Source organism: Oncorhynchus kisutch, linkage group LG27 (assembly GCF_002021735.2).
Source record: "Oncorhynchus kisutch isolate 150728-3 linkage group LG27, Okis_V2, whole genome shotgun sequence".
Taxonomy (NCBI): domain Eukaryota; kingdom Metazoa; phylum Chordata; class Actinopteri; order Salmoniformes; family Salmonidae; genus Oncorhynchus; species Oncorhynchus kisutch.
Window position 1 is genome coordinate 36,845,141 of NC_034200.2, and position 26,920 is coordinate 36,872,060.

The window sequence follows — 26,920 nt, forward strand, 5'->3', positions numbered from 1 at the left end:
AATGAAATGGAATTGCCAGAGCTTCCAACTGTCAGATTTATGCGTAGGGTTCATTTTTAGGCTGTGCCTTTGTTAAATCTTCTCTAAGCAAAACAGTAAATTCTTAATTTTCCTTTGAGGAAGTGAAAACGAGTACAGCAACAAACACCTGCACCCTTAATGACATACACAATACATTTTCCATGCACTGTAACCAATGATTACACTAATAGTCATTGGTGGTACATTTGACTTATTTAGAAACCTGAAAACATCAGGTTGGGCTCCCGAGTGGCGCAGCGGTCTAAAGCACTTTGTATCAGTGCTAGAGATGAAACTACAGACACCCTGGTACAAATACAGGCTGTATCACAACCAGATGTAATTGGGAGTCCCATAGAGCGGCGCACGATTGGTCGTCCGGGTTTGGCTGATGTAGGCCGTCATTGTAAATAAGAATTTCTTCTTAACTGACTCGCCTAGCTAAAATAAATGTTAAACTCCTCTTTTTTTTGACTCCCCCCCCCCCCCCCCCCACACACACACACACCAAAAAAATAAAAACCGCAAGACATGGAACTACATCAATACATCGCAACTAGAGCTGCGAAACACCTGAAATCTCCAACACAGTTTTCCAGCTCTACATTTATCTTAATGAAACACCTCAATCTTCCTGGGGTGAATTTCCCCAAAAACATCCAGATCCTCTTCAGCATTAAGATCAATGGACTTAAAATGATCTTCGAGCTAAAGACGATGTTTGCATTTGGGAAACTCAGCCCAGGTGTTCCCAGTATGATTCATAATGGCTGCTGATGTTCTCTCCACTTGGTTAACCTTGGTTAAGTCTGCCATAGGCCTCTCCTGCTGCTCTGGATGTGGTCTTTGGCTCATGTTTCTCCCGGCAGGAAGCACGGGTCCAAAACCTTGCTGGTGCTGACACAGACAAAGTCCACCACAATCCACCTGGAAGGAGGGCCTAGCCATACAGTCTGGGAGAAGGGCCTAGCCAGACAGTCTGGGAGGAGGGTCTGGCCAGACAGTTGCCCACAGCTGTTTCAGAAACAAGTGGAAAGAGATTCTGTGGTTTGTTTTTCAATAGAACAGGTTGCCATGTTGGAGAGAAACCACACGACCTCTCACTAGGTGTCTTTCCCCCACTATTATAACTGCACATGGGTTTTGGAAGTTTTACTAAACAATTTCATCATTGTACATGCAAGTTAACGCCGGTGCACAGGCATAGCAAAACATGAGGTTTCCCCTTGTCATGCTCTGTACAAAACAGTTCTCAGCACATTCTGAACGTAACAGTTTTTTTTTAAAGGGATTAAATAATTGCTTTAGATGGGACCCCCTGTAGCTTCAAAAGAATCCCCACATAACGCTCTATAAGACCTCAGGTGTTGACATTCTTCTCTTCGGTCTCTCTTATAAGACTGCCTCACTTTTCTCGTTCTCTCGCGCATTACTTTTATCCCGCCTTTTTCCTGCAAACAGTATCAGCTTAGTCACCCAACAGTAAACTGTCACTTTCCCAGAACAGAAGTCCTTATCACAGTCCCACCCATACGCCTGGGGAAGACTCCTACATACAGTCTGTCTGCAGCAGTAGCATTCACCCGTCACCCCGTGGGATGTTCTGCACAACGGCTCCATTTAGCTAATACAAAACAGCACTGAACTGAGAAAAAATGACAATAAAACTGTTTCTTCACGTAATTACCAAAAATATATATTTGTTTTATGTAAATGAGGTACTGGCTTTTCATCAATGAATAAAGTCATTGGGCCAATGTGTGCCTGCCAAATGGCACCCTATTCCCTATATAGTGCACTACTTTTGACCAGAATGGCACACTATTCCCTATATAGTGCACTACTTTTGACCAGAATGGCACCCTATTCCCTATATAGTGCACTACTTTTGACCAGAATGGCACCCTATTCCCTATATAGTGCACTACTTACAGGTTGACCTGGTCAAAAGTAGAGCACTAGGGAATAGGGTGCCATTTGAGATATCTCTGTGACTTGGCCATATAGGCTCCACAACACATCTATGACTGTGTCGTTTTAAGACACACACAAAACATTGTGTAGAAGAAGTTTTAAAGATGATGCAATCCAGGGCCAGGATTGTGTAGGCAAAGTCATTTTTTGTTTTTTAAACCCCAGGGTGGGTTAAGCACGGTCAGCTGCCATGTAGAGCACTGATATGCTATCAGCAGCAGAACAGGGTCTTTTTCAAGTCATGGTTCATGTTCGTAGGTTACATGAGCCCCCGTTAGTGTGAAAGCCCTCATTCATAAATGTGTTTTTTTTTTCTCAAATGTTATAGATAACTGTAGTGGCCTTGTTATGTCCAGAGGACATTAAACAAGAAACCATCAATAATATGAATTATTGAATCAGACTGCTGAAACCTAGGAACAAATGGGTTTGTTAAAAAGACAACTGAACATATACTGAACTAAAATATAAATGCAACATGTGAAGTGTTAGTCCCATGTTTCATGAGCTGAACTAAAATATCAGTGCAACATGTGAAGTGTTAGTCCCATGTTTCATGAGCTGAACTAAAATATCAGTGCAACATGTGAAGTGTTAGTCCCATGTTTCATGAGCTGAACTAAAATATCAGTGCAACATGTGAAGTGTTAGTCCCATGTTTCATGAGCTGAACTAAAATATCAGTGCAACATGTGAAGTGTTAGTCCCATGTTTCATGAGCTGAACTAAAATATCAGTGCAACATGTGAAGTGTTAGTCCCATGTTTCATGAGCTGAACTAAAATATCAGTGCAACATGTGAAGTGTTAGTCCCATGTTTCATGAGCTGAACTAAAATATCAGTGCAACATGTGAAGTGTTAGTCCCATGTTTCATGAGCTGAACTAAAATATCAGTGCAACATGTGAAGTGTTAGTCCCATGTTTCATGAGCTGAACTAAAATATCAGTGCAACATGTGAAGTGTTAGTCCCATGTTTCATGAGCTGAACTAAAATATCCCAGAAATGTTCCATACACACAAAAAAGTTTCTTTCTTCTAAAATGTTGTGCACAAATTTGTTGACCAGTTATCCTTCGCAAAGATAATCAATCCACCTGACAGGTGTGGCAAATCAACAAGCTGATTAAACAGTGTCATCATTACACAGGTGCACCTTATGCCACTCTAAAATGTGCAGTTTTGTCACACAAAACAATGCCACAGATGCAATTGCAATTGGCATGCTGACTGCTAGAGAATTGAATGTTCATTTCTCTACCATAAGCTGCCTCCAACGTCGTTTTAGAGAATTTGGCAGCACCTCCAACTGTCCTCGCAAACACAGATGTATGGCGTCGTGTGGGCGAGAGGTTTGCAGATGTCAAGGCTGTACGGTCAGCTGCCGTGTAGAGCCTCCACCATGAGTGTCCCATGGTGGAGGTGGGGTTAAGGTATGGGCAAGCATAAGCTACGAACAAAATTGCCTTTTATCAAAGGCAATTTGAATGCACAGAGATACCGTGATGAGATCCTGAGGCCCATTGTAGTGCCATTCATCCTCTGCCATCAAATCTAAGTTTATTTGTCACGTGCTCCGAATACAACAGGTGTAAGTGGACCTTACAGTGAAATGCTTACTTACAGGCCCTAACCAACAGTGCAATTTTTAAGTAAAAATAGGTAGTAGGTGAACAATAGGTAAGTAAAGAAATAAAAAACAACAGTAAAAAGACTGAATAATAACAGTAGCGAGGCTATATACAGTAGCGAGGCTATATACAGTAGTGAGGCTATATACAGTAGTGAGGCTATATACAGTAGAGAGGCTATATACAGTAGCGAGGCTATATACAGTAGTGAGGCTACATACAGTAGTGAGGCTATATACAGTAGAGAGGCTATATACAGTAGTGAGGCTATATACAGTAGCGAGGCTATATACAGTAGCGAGGCTATATACAGTAGTGAGGCTATATACAGTAGCGAGGCTATATACAGTAGCGAGGCTATATACAGTAGAGAGGCTACATACAGTAGTGAGGCTATATACAGTAGAGAGGCTATATACAGTAGAGGGGCTATATACAGTAGAGAGGCTATATACAGTAGTGAGGCTATATACAGTAGAGGCTATATACAGTAGCGAGGCTATATACAGTAGTGAGGCTATATACAGTAGTGAGGCTATATACAGTAGAGAGGCTATATACAGTAGAGAGGCTATATACAGTAGTGAGGCTATATACAGTAGTGAGGCTATATACAGTAGAGGCTATATACAGTAGCGAGGCTATATACAGTAGAGGCTATATACAGTAGCGAAGCTATATACAGGCACTGGTTAGTCGGGCTAGGTTTGGTAAAAGTGACTACGCATATATGACAAACAGAGAGTAGCAGTAGCGTAAAAGAGGGGTTGGGTGGGAGGTGGGACACAATGCAGATAGTCCGGGTAGCCAATGTGCGGGGGCACCGGTTAGTCGGGCTAATTGAGGTAGTACAGTTGAAGTTTACATACACCTTAGCCAAATACATTTAAACTCAGTTTTTCACAATTCCTGATATTTATTCCTAGTAAAAATTCCCTATTTTAGGTCAGTTAGGATCACCACTTTATTTTAAGAATGTGAAATGTCAGAATAAATTTGGAAGACCCATTTGCGACTTTCCAAGCTTTTACTTCCTGACTGATGTCTTGAGATGTTGCTTCAATATATCCACATAATTTTCCTACCACATGATTCCATCTATTCTGTGAATGGCACCAGTCCCTCCTGCAGCAAAGCACCCCCACAACATGATGCTGCCACCCCTGTGCTTTACGGTTGGGATGGTGTTCTTCGGCTTGCAAGCCTCCCCCTTTTTCCTCCAAACATAACGATGGTCATTACGGCCAAACAGTTCTATTTTTGTTTCATCAGACCAGAGGACATTTCTCCAAAAAGTACAATCTTTGGCCCCATGTGCAGTTGCAAACCGTAGTCCTGCTTTTTTATGCCGGTTTTGGAGCAGTGGCTTCTTCCTTGCTGTGTGGCCTTTCAGGTTATGTCGACATTTTACTTTGGATATAGATACTTTTGTACCTGTTTCCTCCAGCATCTTCACAAGGTCCTTTGCTGTTGTTCTGGGATTGATTTGCACTTTTCGCACCAAAGTACGTTCATCTCTAGGAGACAGAACGTGTCTCCTTCCTGAGCGGTATGATGGCTGCGTGGTCCCATGGTGTTTATACTTGAGTACTATTGTTTGTACAAATGAACGTGGTACCTTCAGGCGTTTGGAAATTGCTCCCATGGATGAACCAAACCATTTTTTTTCTGAGGTCTTGGCTGATTTCTTTTGATTTTCCCATGATGTCAAGCAAAGAGACACTACGTTTGAAGGTAGGCCTTGAAATACATCCACAGGTACACCTCCAATTGATTCAAATGATGTCAATTAGCCTATCAGAAGCTTTTAAAACCATGACATCCTTTTCTGGAATTTTCCAAGCTGTTTAAAGGCACAGTCAACTTAGTGTATGTAAACTTTTGACCCACTGGAATTGTGATACTGTGAATTATAAGTGAAATAATCTGTCTGTAAACAATTGTTGGAAAAATGTATTGTGTCATGCACAAAGTAGATGTCCTAACCGACTTGCCAAAACTATAGTTTGTTTACAAGAAATTTGTGGAGTGGTTGAAAAATGAGTTTTATTGACTCCAACTTAAGTGTATGTTAACTTCCAACTTCAACTGTAAATATAGAACAAAACACACATCACAACAAGAGAGACAACACTACATAAAGAGAGACCTAAGACAACAACATAAGAAGGCAGCAACACATGACAACACAGCATGGTAGCAACACAACATAACAACAACATGGTAGCAACACAACATGGTAGCAGCACAAAACATGGTGCAAACATTATTGGGCACAGACAATAGCACAAAGGGCAAGAAGGTAGAGACAAAAATACATCACGCAAAGCAGCCACAACTCAGTAAGAGTGTCCATGATTGAGTCTCCTAATGAAGAGATTGAGATCAAACTGTCCAGTTTGAGTGTTTGTTGCAGCTCATTCCAGTCACCAGCTGCAGCGAACTGAAAAGAGGAGCGACCCAGGGATGTGTGTGCTTTGGGGACCTTTAACAGAATGTGACTTGCAGAATGGGTGTTATTTGTGGAGGATGAGGGCGGCAGTAGATATCTCAGATAGGGGAGTGAGGTCTAAGAGGGTTTTATAGATAAGTATCAACCAGTGTGTCTTGCGACGGGTATACAGAGATTACCAGTTTACAGAGGAGTATAGAGTGCAGTGATGTGTCCTATAAGGAGCATTGGTGGCAAATCTGATGGCCGAATGGTAAAGAACATCTAGCCGCTCGAGAGCACCCTTACCTGCCGATCGATCTCCGTAATCTAGCATGGGTAGGATGGTCATCTGAATCAGGGTTAGTTTGGCAGCTGGGGTGAAAGAGGAGCAATTACGATAGAGGAAAACAAGTCTAGATTTAACTTTAGCCTGCAGCTTTGACATGTGCTGAGAGAAGGACAGTGTACTGTCTAGCCATACTCCCAAGTACTTGTATGAGGTGACTACCTCAAGCTCTAAACCCTCAGAGGTAGTAATAACACCTGTGGGAGGAGGGGCATTCTTCTTACCAAACCACATGACCTTTGTTTTGGAGGTGTTCAGAACAAGGTTAAGGGTAGTGAAAGCTTGTTGAACACTAAGACAGCTTTGTTGTAGAGCATTTAACACAAAATCCAGGGAGGGGCCAGCTGTGTATAAGACTGTATCATCTGCATATAAATGGATGAGAGAGCTTCCTACTGCCTGAGCTATGTTTTTGATGTAAATTGAGAAAAGCATGGGGCCTAGGATCGAACCTTGGGTTACTCCCTTGGTGACAGGCAGTGGCTGAGACAGCAGATTTTCTGACTTTATACACTGCACTCTTTGAGAGAGGTAGTTAGCAAACCAGCCAAAAGACCCCTCAGAGACACCAATACTCCTTATCCTGCCCACAAGAATGGAATGGTCTACAGTATCAAAAGCTTTGGCCAAGTCAATAAAAATAGCAGCACAATATTGCTTAGGATCAAGGGCAAAGGTGACATCATTGAGGACCTTTAAGGTTGCAGTGACACATCCATAACCTGAGCAGAAACGAGAATGCATGCCCGAGAAAATATTATAAACACCAAGAAAGCCAGTCAGTTGACAAGTTTTTCCAACACTTTTGATAAACAGGGCAAAATAGAAATAGGCCTATAACAGTTAGGATCAGCTTGATCTCCCCTTTTAAATAAAGGACGAACTGTGGCTGCCTTCCAAGCAATGGGAACCTCTCCAGAAAGGAGAGACACGTTAAAAAGGTTGGAAATAGGCTTGGTAATGATAGGGGCAGCAACCTTAACCCTTGTGTAGTCTTAACATTCTGTATACTCCCCCTAAGAGTAAAAAAATGACCCGCCTTCACTAAACCCCTACAATAAAGCATCTTAATTGAATTTTAAACCCCAAATCTATTTTGCATGAAGAAACAACCTGTCATTCATCACAAACTTTGTGAATATCTGAGTTTTCCCTCACAATGCAGAAAGACTGCATTTAAATCAGTGGACACCACTCGTTCTTATTACATACACCTGTCATCATTTTTTACATTTTTTATACTAAAGTAGAGGTTTATTATTATTATTATTGCTAAAGGTATTGCATAGGTGTAAACATAATTTTTTAAGCAAGAGATAGCACTTGTGTAGCCTAAGAAAGTAGCATAAATGTGCAGAAAGTAGTTTGAATGCATTTTATAGAAGGGAAACAATAACAGTCTTGAACTTTTTTGGAAACATAGTGATATATTCTTATATACTGTTCAATTAGGAATTTACTTACAAAATACTAGTCTTCTCCCTTTAAAAAAAAACAAAACATTGCCCCCACCAACAAGGTGCATAAACAACATCAATACATAAGAACAAAATAAGAACAAAATAAGAACAAAATAACAGATACAAAACAAAAACATGTAGAACATAAATCAATCAACTCTAATTAGCACATGTAGGACAGTATGCAAGTGTGTGTGCATGGACTTTGCAGATGTATTTCTCGCATGTGCAGCACATAGTATTTGTTTTACAGTCCTTCTTTGGGGGGCAGAATTAGCATCTCCTCCTCTTGCCTGCCCCAGCTGCAACCTCAGGTGGCTCAGGACAAGATTCAGCCCCCTGAACAGCTTTCACATGCGCTGCAAAGGCTGCTTTATGGGGGAGGCGCTCCCTTCTTTGAATGTGTAGGGTTACAAGTGCCTTTCCCAGCTGCTCCCTGAACACCCTCCTCTTGTTCCGCTTATCAGGCATCCGGTTAGGTTTGATCTTGTTTCATATCACGAAGGCATTGTATGAGGACACATCAATGATGTTATGGAAGATGACCAGGGGCCAGCGGGCAGTCATCCTCCTGCAGCTTTAAGTTCCAATCACCTTGTCCAGGTTGTCCATGCCTCCTTTGTTGTGGTTGTAGACCAGGATGATGGCTGGCTTCCTGTCCTCACGATCACTGGTCTCAGCCGTTTTGTGCAGTGTGCTCAGAAGAACCACATTCTTCTTCCTCTTTGTGAGGTAAGAAACTAGAGTGGTGGTGGGGGTGAAGGCAAACATTGATGAGAAGGCCTCTCTTCGCCTTGTTGCGAGAAGTGCAGGGGGAGGTCAGGCTTGTTCTTTCGAACTGTGCCAACCATGGTGATCTTCCTGTTCAGGAGCTGCTGGCTGAGTTCAAATCAGTAGTACACATAATCTACATTTCTCATTGTGTGTGTGTGTGTCTTTGTGGTTTATGTGGTGTGTAAATTATTGTATAACTGCTGAGTCAAAAATGACCCTTAAGACAACCTTTGTCCCCTGGTGGTGTACAGCCTTAATGGAAATAGGAACAAAGGCGATGTTTCACTTTTTATAATGTTGGGGTCACTCTAGGAAAAGTCAACAAATTTCAAGTAGAAAAAATATCATTTAGGAGGTTTTCTCTGCTGTTAAACATAGTGGCGGGTCATTTTTGACCCTTAAGACGACACGAGGATCTTAAACCATATGACCCAGATGTTTTTATGAGGTCAAGTTTCAGGAGCTCCTTTAGCACCTCGGACTCTGTGACTGCCTGCAGGGAGAAACTTTGTAGCGGGGCAGGAGAAAAAGAGGGAGAAGCATCGGGGATAGTCGCATTAGAAGGGGTGGGAGATGAAGAAATGTTGGACGGGCAAGGAGGCATGGCTGAGTCAAATAGGAATCCTGACATAATGAAGTGGTGATTAAAGATTGTCAGTAACAACCACATCATCACCATTAAGGGACATGGGCAGCTGTGAGGAGGAGGGTTTATTATCCAGGTATTTCACTGTTTTCCAGAACTTCATGAGGTTAGATCCACAGAGAGAGAACTGCTCCTTAAAGTAACTAACTTTAGCCTTCCGGATAGCCTGAGTACACTTATTTCTCATTTGCCTGAACGAGAGCCAGTCAGCCTGAGTATGTGTGTGCAGAGCCTTTCACCAAATGCAATTCTTAAGGTGGAGTAACTCTGCAAGATTACGGTTAAACCAGGGGCTGAACCTATTTTTAATTATCATTTTCTTTATGGGGGCATGTTCATTAACAATACCACTGAAAATATCAAAAAAAGAAGGTCCAAGCTGATTCTATACCATTTTACAGAGGCCAGTTCATGAAGGAAAACATGGTCATTAAAGTTTTTTAGCAAGCGTCTATGACAAATCAGGACAGGTCGTTTCACTGAGCAGCCATTACGAGCACAGACTGTAACAGTGATCACAAAGGTCACTACAGGAAACACCAGACTGATACCTATCAGGATTATTTGTGAGGATAACGTTGAGGAGAGTAGCATTTTCTGGATGTTTGGAGTCATACCTTGTGGGATTGGTAATAATCTGAGAAAGATTTAGCAAGTCCCGTTGCTTTAGTACTTGGTCAGATGGTTTAAGCATGTCCCAGTTTAGGTCACCTAACAGGACAAATTCAGACTTAGTGTAAGGGGCCAGGAGAGAGATTAGGGTGGGCAGGGTACAGGCCGGTGCTGATGAAGGACAATAGCACCCAACAACAGTCAACGAAGAGCTATTTGAAAGTTTAATGCTTAACACCAGCAAATCAAATTGTTTGGGGACAGATTTGGTGGAGACAACCGAGCCCTGAAGGTGTTCCTTGGTAAAGATTGCCACTCCACCACCTTTGGAAGATCTGTCTTGCCGAAAAAGATTATAACCAGAAAGGTTAACATCAGTATTCAAAACACTCTTCCTTAACCACGTCTCAGTAATGACCAAAACATCTGAATTGGAGCTGTGAACCCACATGTTAACGTGCAGAAAACCCAGGATTTTACGAGAGCAGAAATCAGTGAAGCAGATATCAGAGCACACGTCAGAATTGTGGCTAGCAACAGTATATTGTGGCTAGCAACAGTATATCTAGGTCATGGGGAGGGATCAATCAATGAAATATCCTCCTAAAGGCCTAAACTCACTGAAGGCGCTCGTGCAATTTATTTTAGAATACATTGTTTTGAATGATAATGACCCAACTGGAGCTGCGCTCAAGTAGAAAGTTGCTCGAGTAGAAAGTGTCTCTATTTTTGCGTATTATCTCTGTCACACAAAACACACAAAAAAGTTTGTACTTATAAAAAAAGAGGCTAAGGGTTGAGGCTTTACCATACGTTCTAATTAGAACAATTAACACATCACTATCAGCAAAGCAGATTGGAGATATGGACTATCCTGCTAGCATACAGTGAAAGCAAAAGCCAGAACTATCATCGGAGGTGTAAATTGGCGATGTTGAAAGAGAGAGAGGGAGGTGAAAATGTACAATTTATTTCAATGTAAGCTGTTGAAAAGTTTTTTTGAGGGTGTACAAAACTGTATATATTATTATATATTATTCCCCAAGTTGCTAAGCAACCATATTTAAAAAATGGTATATATATATATGTTTATATATTTGTTTTCTTCTTTTCAACAAAAGCTTAATACTGATGGTATTAGTATGCAGATACTACACATAACTGACAGGGATTCGTTCATTTGAAGTACCAGTTATTTATCAAATCTTGTCAGCTACCAAATGCACCACCAGCCAAGCTAGAATCGCAACGATGTTCAAGCTGTAGGGGTTTTACCACTCCCATCCTCTCCGCCCACCTCGCGCCGCCTCGCGCGCCCGCTTCTGGGGAGTTTTGCGCATGAGGAAACGTTCCATAACTGCAGGTGACAGTAAATTAACTACCTTGGTTTTATACTTGTTCAGACACACACACACAAAATACAGTCACATATTTTCCATTATATTAACCAGATACTGTAGTGGCCACTCTAACAATGAAAAAGAAATATCTTCAAAAATGGAAGGCAGTCAATGAGGAGGCAAGATCAAGTTGAGCCATTCTAGCCAATGAGAGCTATACTCGTGTGAACACCCTAAGCATTACGAAACTTTTATTCGATCAAATAAGCCATACCGTTTTTGTTAAACAAATTTGACACTTACATTCACCTCCATACAACAACCCCTTGCTTGGTGAGTGACACCGCCTGCTGGAGAATACAGACATCTCTCTCTCTTCGCCTCTGCTACAGTAGGCAGGACGTAACCTTTCACCAAAATGGAAACAACGGAGCACGTGCGTCACATTTTCAGACAAAATAAATCAATTTTAATACTTATACTACTTAAAAAACGTTTTTTTAAACGTGACAGACAAAATTATATTACATTACAGCAACTTTATTGCTAAGTCTCGAAAAGGAATGAGTTTCTATAAGTGCAACATTACTAACCATCTCACGTCAAAGCTTCCATCCGATGCCGTTGTATTCGCAACTATGTATTTTACCCTTGTAGCTACTGCTTCTTCTTCTTTGGTATTATGGCGGTCCGCAAATAAATGTTCTAGGTGTACTATTCTATAGTGTGAATGTATTACGCTTAGTAAAAAAAAAGCCCTACAAACTAACCCTGCATCCATTAAAACATCACTACTATACCAACTAACCCTGCATCCATTAAAACCTCCCCACTATACCAACTAACCCTGCACCCATTAAAACCTCCCCACTATAAGAACTAACCCTGCACGCATTAACACCTCCCCACTATACCAACTAACCCTACACCCATTAAAACCTCCCCACTATACCAACTAACCCTGCACCCATTAAAACCACACCACCGCTAACTAGCTAGCCATTTCACATCGGTTACACTTGCACCCATTAAAACCTCACCACTATACCAACTAACCCTGCACCCATTAAAACCTGACCACTATACCAACTAACACTGCACCCACTAAAACCTCACCACTATTCCACTACTTTGGCCCTGTCTGATCCTACTCCAGGCCAGCAGCCTTGGAAGACAGGACACTATCGTTCAAAACATCTTGTAACTCTTCTGCAGTAAAATCTCATACACCCAAGTACTTCTCTGCAGCTGCCCCCACAACATCTATCCTCTGTGATTTAAGTTCCATTCCTGCGGTACAGTTGACAACCATGACCATGGACTCCCCCCCCCTAAAAAAAAACTTACTGGAGGCACACTCAACGTCAACAAAACTAAGGAGATGATTGTGGATGATTGTGAACACCCCCCTATCCACATCGATGGAACAGTAGTGGAGAGGGTAGTAAGTTTTAAGTTCCTCGGCATACACATCACAGACAAACTGAATTGGTCCACTCACACAGACAGCATCGTGAAGAAGGCGCAGCAGAGCCTCTTCAACCTCAGGAGGCTGAAGAAATTCAGCTTGTCACCAAAAGCACTCACAAACTTCTACAGATGCACAATCGAGAGCATCCTGGCGGGCTGTATCACCGCCTGGTACGGCAACTGCTCTGCCCACAACCGTAAGGCTCTCCAGAGGGTAGTGAGGTCTGCACAACGCATCACCGGGGGCAAACTACCTGCCCTCCAGGACACCTACACCACCCGATGTTACAGGAAGGCCATAAAGATCATCAAGGACAACAACCGAGCCACTGCCTGTTCACCCCGCTATCATCCAGAAGGCGAGGTCAGTACAGGTGCATCAAAGCTGGGACCGAGAGACTGAAAAACAGCTTCTATTCCAAGGCCATCAGACTGTTAAACAGCCACCACTAACATTGAGTGGCTGCTGCCAACACACTGACACTGACACTGACACTGACTCAACTCCAGCCACTTTAATAATGGGAATTGATGGGAAATGATGTAAAATATATCACTAGCCACTTTAAACAATGCTACCTAATATAATGTTTACATACCCTACATTATTCATCTCATATGTATACGTATATACTGTACTCTATATCATCTACTGCATCCTTATGTAATACATGTATCACTAGCCACTTTAACTATGCCACTTTGTTTACATACTCATCTCATAAGTATATACTGTACTCGATACCATCTACTGTATCTTGCCTATGCTGCTCTGTACCATCACTCATTCATATATCTTTATGTACATATTCTTTATCCCCTTACACTGTGGATAAGACAGTAGTTTTTTTTTTTGGAATTGTTAGTTAGATTACTTGTTGGTTATTACTGCATTGTCGGAACTAGAAGCACAAGCATTTCGCTACACTCGCATTAACATCTGCTAACCATGTGTATGTGACAAATAAACATTTGATTTGATTTGTTATTCCTTTCACTCTCTATTGGCCTCAGCCTACTCACAGGGCTCCTCTTAGGATCCCATACCCTGGACCCATCTTCCTCTACTACTCTCTTCACTGGCTCAGCATACCACACCTTCTGCACTACTCTGATCGTGGCAACCTGAACTTGCCTTTCTCTTCCACTACCACTGCATTGGTTGACATGACTGACCAGTGGCTCAATGCTATGGATAATGGTAGGTTTGTAGGTGTGCTATTTTTAGATTTCAGTGCAGCATTGGATTTAGTGGATCATTAAATTATTTTGACAAAATTAATGCATTATGGTTTTAAGGAAGTAGCATTGAATTGGGTACAGTCATATCTAACTGACAGGAAACAGTCTACCTATATCAATGGTTCATTTTCTTCCCCTAATGTGTTAAACTGTGGAATACCGCAGGGCAGCTGCCTTGGGCCACTTCTCTACTTAATATACACCAACGACCTTCCCTATGCCTTGGTTGAAACTCAAGCTACTATATTTGCAGATGATACTACAATTTATGCAGCAAGACAATCGGTTCAACAGGTACAGCAAGCTTTGCAAGGAGATTTGGAGATTATCAGGAAATGGGTTTGCAAAAAAAAACTTGCTTTAAACACCAAGCAAGCCAAAGTTATGTTGGTCTGTTCAACTAGGAAAAGGCCAAAACAGCATGGGATACAATTAAGTATGGGAGGAGTACAAATTGAAGAAGTGGCAGAAACCAACCTATTGGGAGTGCAGCTAGACAACTGCTTATCATGGTCGTCTAAAATAACTAAACTATGTAAAAAAAAATATTAAAACAGCATGCATAATCAGAAGGATAGCTAAATATTTACCAGGGAAAATCCTTCAGCAAATAACACAAGCATTGGTTGAGAGTCAAGTGAACTATTGTTCGGTGGTCTGGGGAAATGCATCATCTAGTGAAGTTAGGAGGCTGCAGAATGCACAGAATAAAGCAGCAAGGATTGTTTTAAGGTGGAGATATGGTTCTTCTGTTGCAGTCATGCGCAGTGTTCTTGGTTGGTCATCAATCGACAAGATAATTGAAAAACACATGCTTATCTTATTTTATAATATACATAATTTAAGAGACAGACATTCAGTAAATACTAGGAATAGATTGTCCACCATCTATGCGTTATCCAGACAGAAAAAATAAATGGGCAAAATAACATTTCGATTTAGAGCAATAAAGAAATTGAATAAATTAACTGAGCAAACTAGAAACCTTTCAATATATAAGTTTAAACATTATTTAAAAACAATTTAAATATAGTATATAGAAATGTTGTGGGACTATAGTAGATGAAGAATCAATATTTTTTTAGATTGAGTATTTATTGGGTCATTATGCTTGTGTATTATGTATGTTTGTACTAGTGTGTTATATGTGAAAGTGTGTTTGTATTATACATTGTGTTTTAATGTTAAGGACTCTTGGAAGATTGATCCTAATAAAATAAAATAAAATCAGCAGACACCTCTGATCTCCAGCACCATGTGTACCCCTACAGTTAACACACACAACTTTTTCCACCAATACAACGCATTCTTTGTCTCATGTCCCCCTGCACACTGCTTGCACCTATAGGTGTTTGGCATCTCTGGTATAGAGCAGGATTTGGATGGGTCTGTGCTATCTGGGATCCTTGGGATGTCCCTAACCTAAACTCTACCGAACCTTTTTATTTAACTAGGCAAGTCAGTTTCAGAACAAATTCTCATTTACATTGACAGTCTACCCAGGCCAACAGTGCACCGCCCTATGGGACTCCCAATCACGGCCAGTTGTGATACAGCCTGGAATCTAACCATGGTCTGTAGTGACGCCTCTAGCACTGAGATGCAGTATCTTAGACCGCTGCGCCACTCAGGAGGACAACACCTAAACCCTTACCATTTTATACATTTCTACTTCAATGGGGGGAGGGGGGGGGTAGAGTCGTCCCAAGGATCCCGGATAGCACGGACCGGGTGGATGTATACACAGGAAATAAAGAACCTTTGTTTTTTAAGAAGTTCGTAAACACTGGTCTATGTTCATTAATTGTTGTAACCAACGTTGCACTACCACCTACTGTACTGTGACAGTAGCGCGCACAAGGAAAGGACAGGGCAGACAGGGCATGGGGGATGGATAATGGACAGTCACATTTCCATCTGAAAATGTTTAAAACATTGCACCCTCCTGGGCAGAGTTGTGTGGGGAAAAAGGCTAACAGATTGTGGTGAATGACATTTTATTTTTGTGTCAAATTGCCAGTTGGCAATCCATCCCTTACAGGATTAAACTGACACAAACATTACAATAATTCAGTTATTATACTTCCTGTGTTCTGTGCAGTGCACATGGCATAAAGACTGAAGAAGAAATCAATACATAATATTAAATAAGGTCACAGCACATGAGCATTGTTAAACACAATAACAAAATGGAGTGGTGAGAATTTATACTTGTTTACATTCAAAATGCATACGGTCTACCTATGTTGTGCTTATTTCAATCTCTCTTGTAGAGTTACATTTGCAGTTTGTCAAGGATATTGTCAATGGGTTGCTGTACAATGCTGACAGAAAAAAAAGGCAACATTTGACACAAAACAGAATATATATTATTTTTGTCAGCATTGTACAGCAACCCATTGACAATATCCTTTACACACACACACACACACACAAAACTGCTAGATATTACAAATATGCAAAATGTTAAAGTAGCAAAAGATGGATGCCTACTTGTCTGTTGACTAGAACCTACAACCAATTGCAAGCCATTAATGTCCTCAACTAAATGTAATCAAGGTTGAGCGAAAAAAAAGTATGACTGAGTCTGCATCTCAAGAAGGCAGTGTGTAAAAGCCAAGAACTAAGAACACGAATCTTGCTGATGTTTCCTCAATGTGTTTTTCCGTTGAAATGTCTTCCCACAAGCCAAACACTTATGAGGCTTCTCTCCTGTGTGCCTCAACATATGCCGTTTTAGATGAGTCTGAGTGAAACAGCGTATTTTACACATTGTGCACGCAAATGGCCGCTCTCCTGTATGACTCTGTTGATGGACTTTCAGGTTACCCTTCAGACTAAAACTTTTGCCACAGTCTGGGCAAATGTACGGCTGTTCTCCCGTGTGTACAAGTGTGTGTTTTTTCAAGTTAGACAAAGATGTAAAATCTTTACCACATGTGTCACATAGATGTCGTCTGTCAATATGAGAACGAACATGATTGCGTAATTTCTTATCTTCAGCAAATATCTTGCCACAAAACCTACAGGTGAACCCATCTCCTGTGTGACATACCATGTGTGCTTTCATTTTTTTTTCACTCGTGTACTGTCCCTGACAATGGGGGCAGGAGAAGACAGTTTTTTGTTCTGTGGGAACATTCTCAGGTACAACGAGATTACGATGATTTGGCCCACAACCGCTCTTAATTCCCTGATGTCTCTTCAAATCGCTGGCGGTACCAAAGCTCTTTGAACATATGGTGCACATGAAGGGTCCCTGACCCTGTGAATGACGTCTCAGATGCTGCATCATGGTCTTTTTATAAGCAAAACATTTTGAGCACAAAGGGCATGTTCTAGATTTTAGCGAGGCTGGGGGAGAGATGCCAGGTGGCTGCGTCTGAGTGGGGGGAGCATCGAAGGTTGTTGGGTTCTGGGGTGAAGTGCTATGGCTCTGGGGAATCTCTGTCCCATTCTCCCTTGGAATCAGACAACTGCTTCTGTCGGCTGGATCAACCTCCTCTGGATGCTGGTTTGGATCAACCTCCCCTGGATGCTGGTTTGGATCAACCTCCCCTGGATGCTGGTTTGGATCAACCTCCCCTGGATGCTGGTTTGGATCAACCTCCCCTGGATGCTGGTTTGGATCAACCTCCCCTGGATGCTGGTTTGGATCAACCTCCCCTGGATGCTGGTTTGGATCAACCTCCTCACTCCAGTCTTGCTGTCCTCTCTGAAAGTGAATCTTCTCCCACTCATTTGGCTGGCATTGCTGCAAGTCATTTAAGGACTTAACGTCTGTGTTGCAGGACTGAGGGATCTCCATCTCATTTCCCCCTGCAGGTAGTTGCTGTTGTCTTTGGTTCATCTCCTGACAAATGTTTGCTTGCGGCTGCGTTGTTTGAGGAGTAATTTTCCTGCACTCATGACATTTTCTTGAATCTGGAATACTCAAACAATTCTTTGAGTGTTTCTGAAGATCTAATTTGCTTGGGAAACTTTCCCCACAATCGTGGCACAAGTAAGACAGTATATTGTGTTGAAATCTTAGGTGCTTTCTCATGGTCTCTGCAGTATCGAAAGTTTCATTGCACAAAAGACATGTTCTGTAGTCATTGTAGAACTGTGCCTGAATGGGCAGAGCATTGGAGGTTGTTGGGTTCTGGGATGTAGTGCTTGAGGGTTGTGGTATCACTGCAGCTATAAGTGTGTTGGCCTCTGGCTGTGCCTTCCTGAGGAGGTGCTGTTGGTTCACCTCACACTTGTTTGGCTCAGAAAGATCAAAGGACTTATTACACATAATGCAACAGATAATATTTGTGTGTTTCTTATGCATCTTCAGGAGTTGACTGTGTTTGGATTCCAGATGCTTTCTTAAATTATTTCTGCATCCAAAGGTCTTATTACACAAAGAGCAACAGAAAAATGTTTTGTGTTTCTTGTGTATCTTCAGGAGTTGACCGTGTTGGGATTTCAGGTGCTTTCTCAAATAATTTCTACTATAGACAGTTTTATGACACACACGGCATGTCCTGGCTTTGGACGACTCTGATAGCTCCGTGCATGCTAGCTCCGTCTGATCCTCCACGGATGTCATAGACATGTTATCCTCCTTAAAAGATGCCGTAGACATGTTGTCCTCTTCTGGTTGAGCTGCCGCCTCACACACATTCTGCTGATGTTTCTGTAAGTCCTCATGGTGTTCAAAGTCTTGTCCACACTGGGTGCACTTGGAAGGGCTCTGCTCATTGTGACATCTTATGTGTGCCGTCAAATCCTTTGCTTCGCTGAAAGTCTTTCTACACAAGGAGCATATTTTGACACGCTTGCTTCTTTTAGGCTGCCCTGTGGTAAGGGATGGGTCAGGGGCCAGAGAATACTGAGGTTGACCATCAGAGGGCTCTTCATTGATATTCCTCTCACTATTTTGTGATATGACCTGTCCTCTTCTCTGTCCTTGGGATCCCACTTTGTCAATCTGAAGACTCTCTCTCCTCGGTGTTGAATAGACCTCCGTCACAGGTAAAAGCATATCAGCAATGTCAAGTCTGTGCAGCTGCACTGTTGGCTGATGGAGCCAACAGGAAGTAGATAAACTAGAAATGTCCTGCACTTCCTGTTGGCTGCTGTGGGCTTTTCCTTGGATTTTCAGCCCACTGTCAGTGTTAAGGTGGTGAAAATATGTATTATTTTGCATATATTTTGCTAGCTCTTTACCTGGTGTGTTGTGTTTAATATTTTTCTCTGTAGTTTCATTGTATATATGCCCTACCTCTAAAGAAGTAGACTCCACCACTTTGTGCACAGGCCCCACCCCTTTGTGCACAGGCTCCACCCCTTTGTGCACAGGCTCCACCCCTTTGTGCACAGTTCGGTCTGAATCAATCCCCAGTTCCAACAAAGGGGTCATGTCTGACTCATTGTCAGATGAGACATGGCTCATACATTGCTGCACAGGTTCTGATTGGACCTCTGGGTCAGCTTCGATTGGGATTTGATTGTCGCCAGAAAACAGACCTGAGGACAGGATGACAAGAAAAGTCTATATATAAAAATTTAAAAAACATTCAAGGCTAACATGTTATATCCTCATATGGAGTGGTTGCAGATCTGACTTTTCTAGACCCCTCTTCCCGACGGCTAAAGGTCCAGAAGATTCTGTGCATGTGCGGGACGTCTCTCCGCTACTCCTAGAGAACAGGATGCTCTGGTGAATTGTGCTTGTTTAATCAAGTTAAATCAAAGTCTGAATCAAATGTCTGCAAGATCACATAATGATAGTATTCTACATAACACAACCAAATATAATAGCATAGTATAACGTTACTAAGCATAATATAATGCTCACTGTAGGCTACTTAATTCAAAACAACACTGTAGGCTACTTAATTCAAAACAACACTGTGCAACTCAAGAAGATCTAGATGCATATCTCCATGAACTCTGAGATGAAATGGTTGGTATGCCGAGATGCTGCACGGACGTTGCACTGGTAAAACATTAAGAATTGTCATTCACGTCTGACAGTCAGATATCTGAAGGGAGGTTTTCTACTAGTAGAGCAGAAGACAGTATGAGTAGAGCAGAAGACAGTGCTAGTAGAGCAGAAGACAGTGCTAGTAGAGCAGAAGACAGTGCTAGTAGAGCAGAAGACAGTGCTAGTAGAGCAGAAGACAGTACTAGTAGAGCAGAAGACAGTGCTAGTAGAGCAGAAGACAGTGGAAGAAGAAAAAAAGTCAATATTAAACCATTAAAGCCAAACATTAAAATGTTATAGGCTATCTGATAACATTATTTCCTGTCCAAAGTGAAGGGAGGTTTTCTACTAGTTAGAGCAGAGACTGTGCGTAAAGTAAAGAAACCCCCACATGCGCAGAAGCGTCGGGACCTTCAGCTGTTGGGAAGAGGGGTCCAGAAAAAGCTTAAAAATCACATAACATTATTTCCTGTCCAAAGTCTATTTCTCCTACCATTGGTGTCTACATGTCCACATGTATTGTTGTGGTGCTGGAGAAGGGTCTTCAAAGGCTGAGGGTGGGATACACACTGCACACACTCCTCCAGGACAGAGGGGTCAGGTAGGAACCAAGATGCCGTCTAATGGGAAGAGAGAGACAATGGCTTTTAAAAAGACCAATGTATCCATTTTGTATTATAACATAAAAGCACATGTGGTAGCTTTTAAGAAGTATGTCTTTATGCTTATTTTCACTTTGTTATAACCATCTAGTTATTCACTTAAAGGGCATTTGTCATTTAAGGACAAATATATTTGTACAGTGAATTTTAAAAACAACTTTTATGACAGTATGCTGCTGAAGGTCATAAGATGTTAGCATGGTCCCTGATGAAGGTAATAAGATGTTAGCATGGTACCTGTTGAAGGTAATAAGATGTTAGCATGGTCCTTGATGATGGTCATAAGATGTTAGCATGGTCCCCAATGAAGGTAATAAGATGTTAGCATGGTCCCTGATCAAGGTAATAAGATGTTAGCATGGTCCCTAATGAAGGTAATAAGATGTTATTAGCATGGTCCCTAATGAAGGTAATAAGATGTTAGCATGGTACCTAATGAAGGTCATAAGATGTTAGCATGGTCCCTGATGAAGGTAATAAGATGTTAGCATGATACCTGTTGAAGGGTTGGTGCTGGAAGCAGCTTCTCCAGCCTGGAGAGGAACTCCCACACCAGAGTCTGCAGTGCTGAGTTATACTTGGCGCCAAATTCCTCTGAAAACACACTCTAAGAAACAAACAAGTAGAGGAAATTCAGTACTTTTTTCATTACTTTAAAAAAACTAAACTTTTAGCCTTTTTTCTACCCAATTTTATGGTATCCAATTGGTTGTTACAGTCTTGTCTCATCACTGCAACTCCAGTACAGACTCGGGAGAGGCGAAGGTCGTGAGCCGTGCGTCCCCCGAAAACCCAACCAAGCAGCACTGCTTCTTGACACAATCACTTAACCCGGAAGCCAGCCGCACCAATGTGTGGGAGGAAACACCGTTCGCCTGGCGACCGTGTCAACGTGCGCTGCGCCCGGCCCGCCACAGGAGTCACTAGCGCGCGATGGGACAAGGTCATCCCTGCCGGGCCAAACCCTCCCCTAAACCAGACGACGCTGGGCCAAATTGTGCGCTGCTCCATGGGTCTCCCGGGTCGCGTCTGGCTGCAACAGAGCCTGGATTCGAACCCAGAATCTCGAGTGGCAAAGCTAGCACTGCCTTAGACCACTGCGCCACTCGGGAGGCCCAATATTCAGTACTTTAAAAAAAATCTAATAATACGTTTCAATTCCTTGTAAAAGCATTCACTCTGGAGTCATCACCATCAAGGATTCTTGGAAGATTAGAGCGAATGAGGACTAAATGAGATCCTAATCAAATAAAATCATCAGCAGCTCCTTAGTTACAAAACTGACCTGAAAGAAGTATTCCTTCTCGACTGGGTCTTCCAGCAGAGTTTGAATCAGCTTCAGGAAGTTTGATTCTGACGCTTCCACCTCTGGATCAGAAATCTACAGCAAGTATGGATAGCTCAGTCATAATAAATTCAACTAAGTAGCAGCGTTACAAGTCTTGATCTGTTACTGGGTAGTACTAACCTCCTTGTCCCTATGAGTGATGATACAGGTCTTCATCCTGTTCAGATGTGGCTGGATGGTCTCAGGGTTGGCTAGGTGATCAGAGCGACACAACTCCAGAACCAGCTGATGAAGTAAAAGTTAGACTGGTGGGTGGGCCAACAAACAAACAAAAAACTCAGCACTGACATCAGGAGATGAGAGTTGAGGAATTCTGGCCACTCCCCCTGAGACACCCCTTAGGGTTAACTGAATAGAATATGGTAAGGTACTATGGTGTACACACTAATGAATACACCTCAGGAGATGAGAGTTGAGGAACTCCCTCATCTCCACCAATCAGCACCATCTCTCACCTGTGCTCGCAGCCCCATGATGAGTTGGACTCTATCCCTGTAACTCATCATATCAGGAACTATCTCCAACACAGTGGTGACAAACTCCTCCACCAACCCGTAGTCCATTACGTCTCTCTGCTGAACAACTTGCCATAGAGCTGCAGACACCAGCCGCAGTGGAGGAACCAACAGACGCAGAGATGATAGGGGGAGAGGGAGACCTACAGCAGACCCACATTCAGTTAGTTGGATAACAGAGATGATAGGGGGAGAGGGAGACCTACAGCAGACACACATTCAGTTAGATGGATAACAGAGATGATAGGGGGAGAGGGAGACCTACAGCAGACACAAATTCAGTTAGTTGGATAACAGAGATGATAGGGGGAGAGGGAGACCTACAGCAGACACAAATTCAGTTAGTTGGATAACAGAGATGATAGGGGGAGAGGGAGACCTACAGCAGACACAAATGCAGTTAGCTAGATAACAGAGACCTTCCTATAAGCCTGTTCTTTGATAACCCTTTCTTGGCAGGTATCTTATGAGTAGTCCAAGGAAAAATTCTAAGATCCGATGACAGCATCGGGAATGTTTTTTTCTGACCCTCCCTTGGTCGTATTCCCGCAGTGCAGAAATCTCAGAGATCAATTGGTTTAAAAAAAACTCTGATTTACCACCCCAAAATACCCCTGCACAAGTGTAATGGCTGCACTCATTGCAATGGCACTTACAAATGTAGATCCTTCAAGCACACCCAAACAGGGAAAGAGATCCCCCCCAAAAAGTTTTTGTTACCAAGTGCTCCACTAAGGCAGTTATTTATCTTATAACTTGTCCTTGTGGTAAAAATTATGTGGGTAAAATGAAGCGCAAATTAAAAGTACGAATCTCGGAGCATCGTACTTGTGATTTTGATAGTCATTGTAAATGTTTGTAGGCTTATATAGACAAATTGTATCTATGATCGTATATCCATTTATGTTTTTTATATGTTATATTTATATCTGTAAAGTAACCAATGATATCAAGCCATAGCCGGCCATGATTAGACACCTGTGTGTCCTTTAACACTATATAAACTAGTGACCCGCAATTTTTGTCACTATACCCGGAGGAAGACAGCTTGACTGTCGAAACGTTGGTTATTAGGTTATTACATTATTGCATCTGAGCTCCAAGAGTGTGCGGCTCAACTTTTCTTTTTCAAGCGTTACATTCCGCTTGCCAGCACCTCGCCTAAACAGCTGTGCGTTTCTCTCGCCTCCAGGTCAAGTATTTCTCTGGGATTTCTACTATATGAACAGATAACTACAGCTGGTTGGTGGAAATGTGACTTAAATGCCTCTAAATATCAGACTCGTGCGATTATGCAAACTGAACATCAAAATTGCTTTACACTTCAAACCCTCAAAACACGTGCCACCAAAATGTAAACAATGGAGCGTATGAATAACGTTTTCAGACCAAATTATACACTAAATGTATGCTAGATCTCGACAAGGAATGAGTTTCTATGAGAGTAACATAACTAACCGTCTCTCGTCAAAGCTTCCATCCGATGCCGTTTTTGCATTTGCAACTATATAGCGTTGGGCATCTCTGGCATTGAACAGGGTTTGGATGTAAACACGGGAAATAAAGAACCTTTTGTCGTAAAAAGGTCGTAAACACTGGTCTCTGTTCATTCATTGGCGGAAACGTCGTAACCAATATTGCACTGCCACCTCCTGTACTTTTTATTCAGAACATTGGGCCCTCCTGGGCAGAGTTTTACCGGAAAAAAGCTGTACTTGTTCTTTTTTTCTAAACACATTTACTGAACAAATATACAGTCATTCATATTTGGGGAAAAAAGGCTGACATTTTGTGGCTTTCACAACAGTTCATTATTCTGTGTGTAACATACATGGGGCAAAGTAGTTCTGTGGACATTCATTACTGGATAGTAACATATTATCACTGTGAAACACCATATTTATTTTTAACCCTTATTTTAAGAGGTAAATTGGCTGAGAACACATTCTCATTTACAGCATCAACCTGGGGAATAGTTCCAGGGGAGAGGAATGAGAATTGGAACCTGGGGATGATTAGGTGACCAAGATGGTATGAGGGCAATATTTGAGAATTTAGCCAGGACACCGGTTTAACATCCCATCCCAAAAGATGGCACCTTACAAAGGGCAATGTCCCCAAGATATTATTTTTAGACCAGAGGAAAGAGTGCCCCCTACTGGCCCTCCAACACCACTTCCATCTGGTCTCCTATCCAGGGACCAACCAGGACCAACCCTGCTTAGCTTCAGAGGAAAGCCAGCAGTGGGTTGCTGCTGGCAACATGAACCGTATAGCTTCGTACATCTTTTGCAAGTTCAAAATGCATATGGGCTACTTATTTTGTGCTTATTTCAATCATGTAGGCTTACATTTGCAGTTTGTAAAGGATATTGACAATGTGTTGCTGTACAATGCTGAGAAGCAACATGCAAAATAAAAAATAAAAACATTTTCCATTGGTGGAAAAAATATAAAATTGTCATACTTGCGTAAAAGTGAGTTACCCAGTAAAATACTACTTGCGTAAAAGTGAGTCACCCAGTAAAATACTACTTGAGTAAAAGTGAGTTACCCAGTAAAATACTACTTGAGTAAAAGTGAGTTACCCAGTAAAATACTACTTGAGTAAAAGTGAGTCACCCAGTAAAATACTACTTGAGTAAAAGTGAGTTACCCAGTCAAATACTACTTGAGTAAAAGTGAATCACCCAGTAAAATACTACTTGAGTAAAAGTCCATAATTATTTGATTTTAAATGCTAAAATATATATAAGTTTCCTTATATTAAGCAAACCAGATTTACAGAATAAAACACTCAGACATAATTTACAAACAAAGCATTTGTGTTTAGTGAGTCCACGAGATCAGAGGCAGTATGGATGACCAGGGATGTTCTCTTGATAAGTGAGTGAATTGGACCATTTTCCTGTCCTCCTAAGCCTTAAAAATGTAACAAGTACTTTTGGGTGTCAGGGAAAATGTATGGAGTAAAAAGTACATTATTTTCTTTAAGAATGTAGTGAAGTAAAAGTTGTAAAAAAAATATAAATAGTAAAGTACCGTCACCTGGCTAAAGTAGCCACACTTTGCCTTGACAGCTTGGCACTCTCAACCAGCTTCATGAGGTAGTCACCTGGAATGCATTTCAATTAACAGGTGACCCTTGTTAATAAAAGTTAATTTGTGGAATTTCTTTCCATCTTAATGCGTTTGAGCCAATCAGTTGTGTTGTGACAAGGTAGGGGGGTATACAGAAGACAGCCCTATTTGGTAAAAGACCAAGTCCATATTATGGCAAGAACAGGATAAATTCATTAGAGTTAACTGCACCTCAGATTGCAGCCCAAATAAATTATTCAGAGTTCAAGTAACAGACATCTCAAAATCAACTGTTCAGAGGAGACTGCGTGAATCAGGCCTTCATGGTCGAATTGCTGCAAATAAACCACTACTACAGGACACCAATAAGAAGAAGAGACTTGCTTGGGCCAAGAAACACGAGCAATGGACATTAGACCGGTGGAAATCTGTTCTTTGGTCTGATGAATGCAAATTTGAGATTTTTGGTTCCAACCACTGTCTTTGTGAGACGCAGAGTAGGTGAACAGATGATCTCCGCATGGTTCCACAATGAAGCATGGAGAAGGTGTGATGGTGCTTTGCTGTTGACAATGTCTGATTTATTTACAATTCAAGGCACACTTAACCAGCATGGCTACCACAGCATTCTGCAGCGATACGCCATCCCATCTGGTTTTCGCTTAGTGGGACTATAATTAGTTTTTCAACAGGAAAATTACTTAACACACCTCCAGGCTGTGTCAGGGTTTTAGAGAATTTGGCAGTACGTCCAACCGGCCTCACAACCGCAGACCACATGTAACCACGCCAGCCCAGGACCTCCACATCCGGCTTCTTCACCTGCGAGATCGTCTGAGACCAGCCACCCTGACAGCTGATGAAACTGTGGGTTTGCACAACCAAATAACTTCTGTACAAATGGTCAGAAACGGTCTTAGGGAAGCTCATCTGCGTTGCTCTTTGTCCTCACCAGGATTTTGACCTGACTGCAGTTTGGTGTCGTAGCCAACTTCAGTGGGCAAATGCTCATTTTCGATGGCAACTGGCATGATGGAAAAGTGTGCTCTTCACGGAAGAATCTCAGTTTAAACTGTACCAGGCAGATTGCAGGCGTGTGGGTGAGTAGTTTGCTGATGTCAACGTTGTGAAGAGTGCCCCATGGTGTGGGTGGGGTAATGGCATGGGCAGGCATAAACTACGGTCAACGAACAAAAATAGTATTTTTATACCGTGACGAAATCCTGAAGCCCATTGTCGTGCCATTTATCGGCCGCCATCACGTTTCAGCATGATAATGCACATTCCCATGCCGCAAGGATCTGAACACAATTCCTGGAAGCTGAAAATGTCCCAGTTCTTCCATGGCCTGCATACTCACCAGACATGTCACACATTGAGCATGATTGGGATGCTCTGGATCTAC

The 26,920-nt window shown here is 42.0% G+C and overlaps 1 protein-coding gene across 3 annotated transcripts; it reads right to left on the minus strand.

Annotated features, from left to right (window-relative positions):
* Positions 1–15,930: 15,930 nt before the first annotated feature.
* LOC109872274 (gastrula zinc finger protein xFG20-1) lies at positions 15,931–23,989 on the minus strand. Of its 3 annotated transcripts, none has more exons than XM_031807222.1 (7): positions 23,893–23,989; positions 22,375–22,577; positions 22,040–22,144; positions 21,857–21,952; positions 21,068–21,178; positions 20,403–20,529; positions 15,931–19,449 (listed from the first exon to the last, which is right to left on the minus strand). In XM_031807222.1, the coding sequence occupies exons 1-7, from the start codon at positions 23,930–23,932 to the stop codon at positions 16,574–16,576; spliced, it is 3,558 nt and encodes a 1,185-aa protein (XP_031663082.1). In that variant the 5' UTR covers positions 23,933–23,989; the 3' UTR covers positions 15,931–16,573. The 3 variants fall into 3 exon arrangements, with proteins under 3 accessions (XP_031663082.1, XP_031663083.1, XP_031663084.1); XM_031807224.1 differs by lacking the exon at positions 15,931–19,449 and adding an exon at positions 20,809–20,904 and having other exon boundaries at positions 20,413–20,529; XM_031807223.1 differs by lacking the exons at positions 21,068–21,178; positions 21,857–21,952; positions 22,040–22,144; positions 22,375–22,577; positions 23,893–23,989 and adding an exon at positions 20,809–20,900.
* Positions 23,990–26,920: the final 2,931 nt, after the last annotated feature.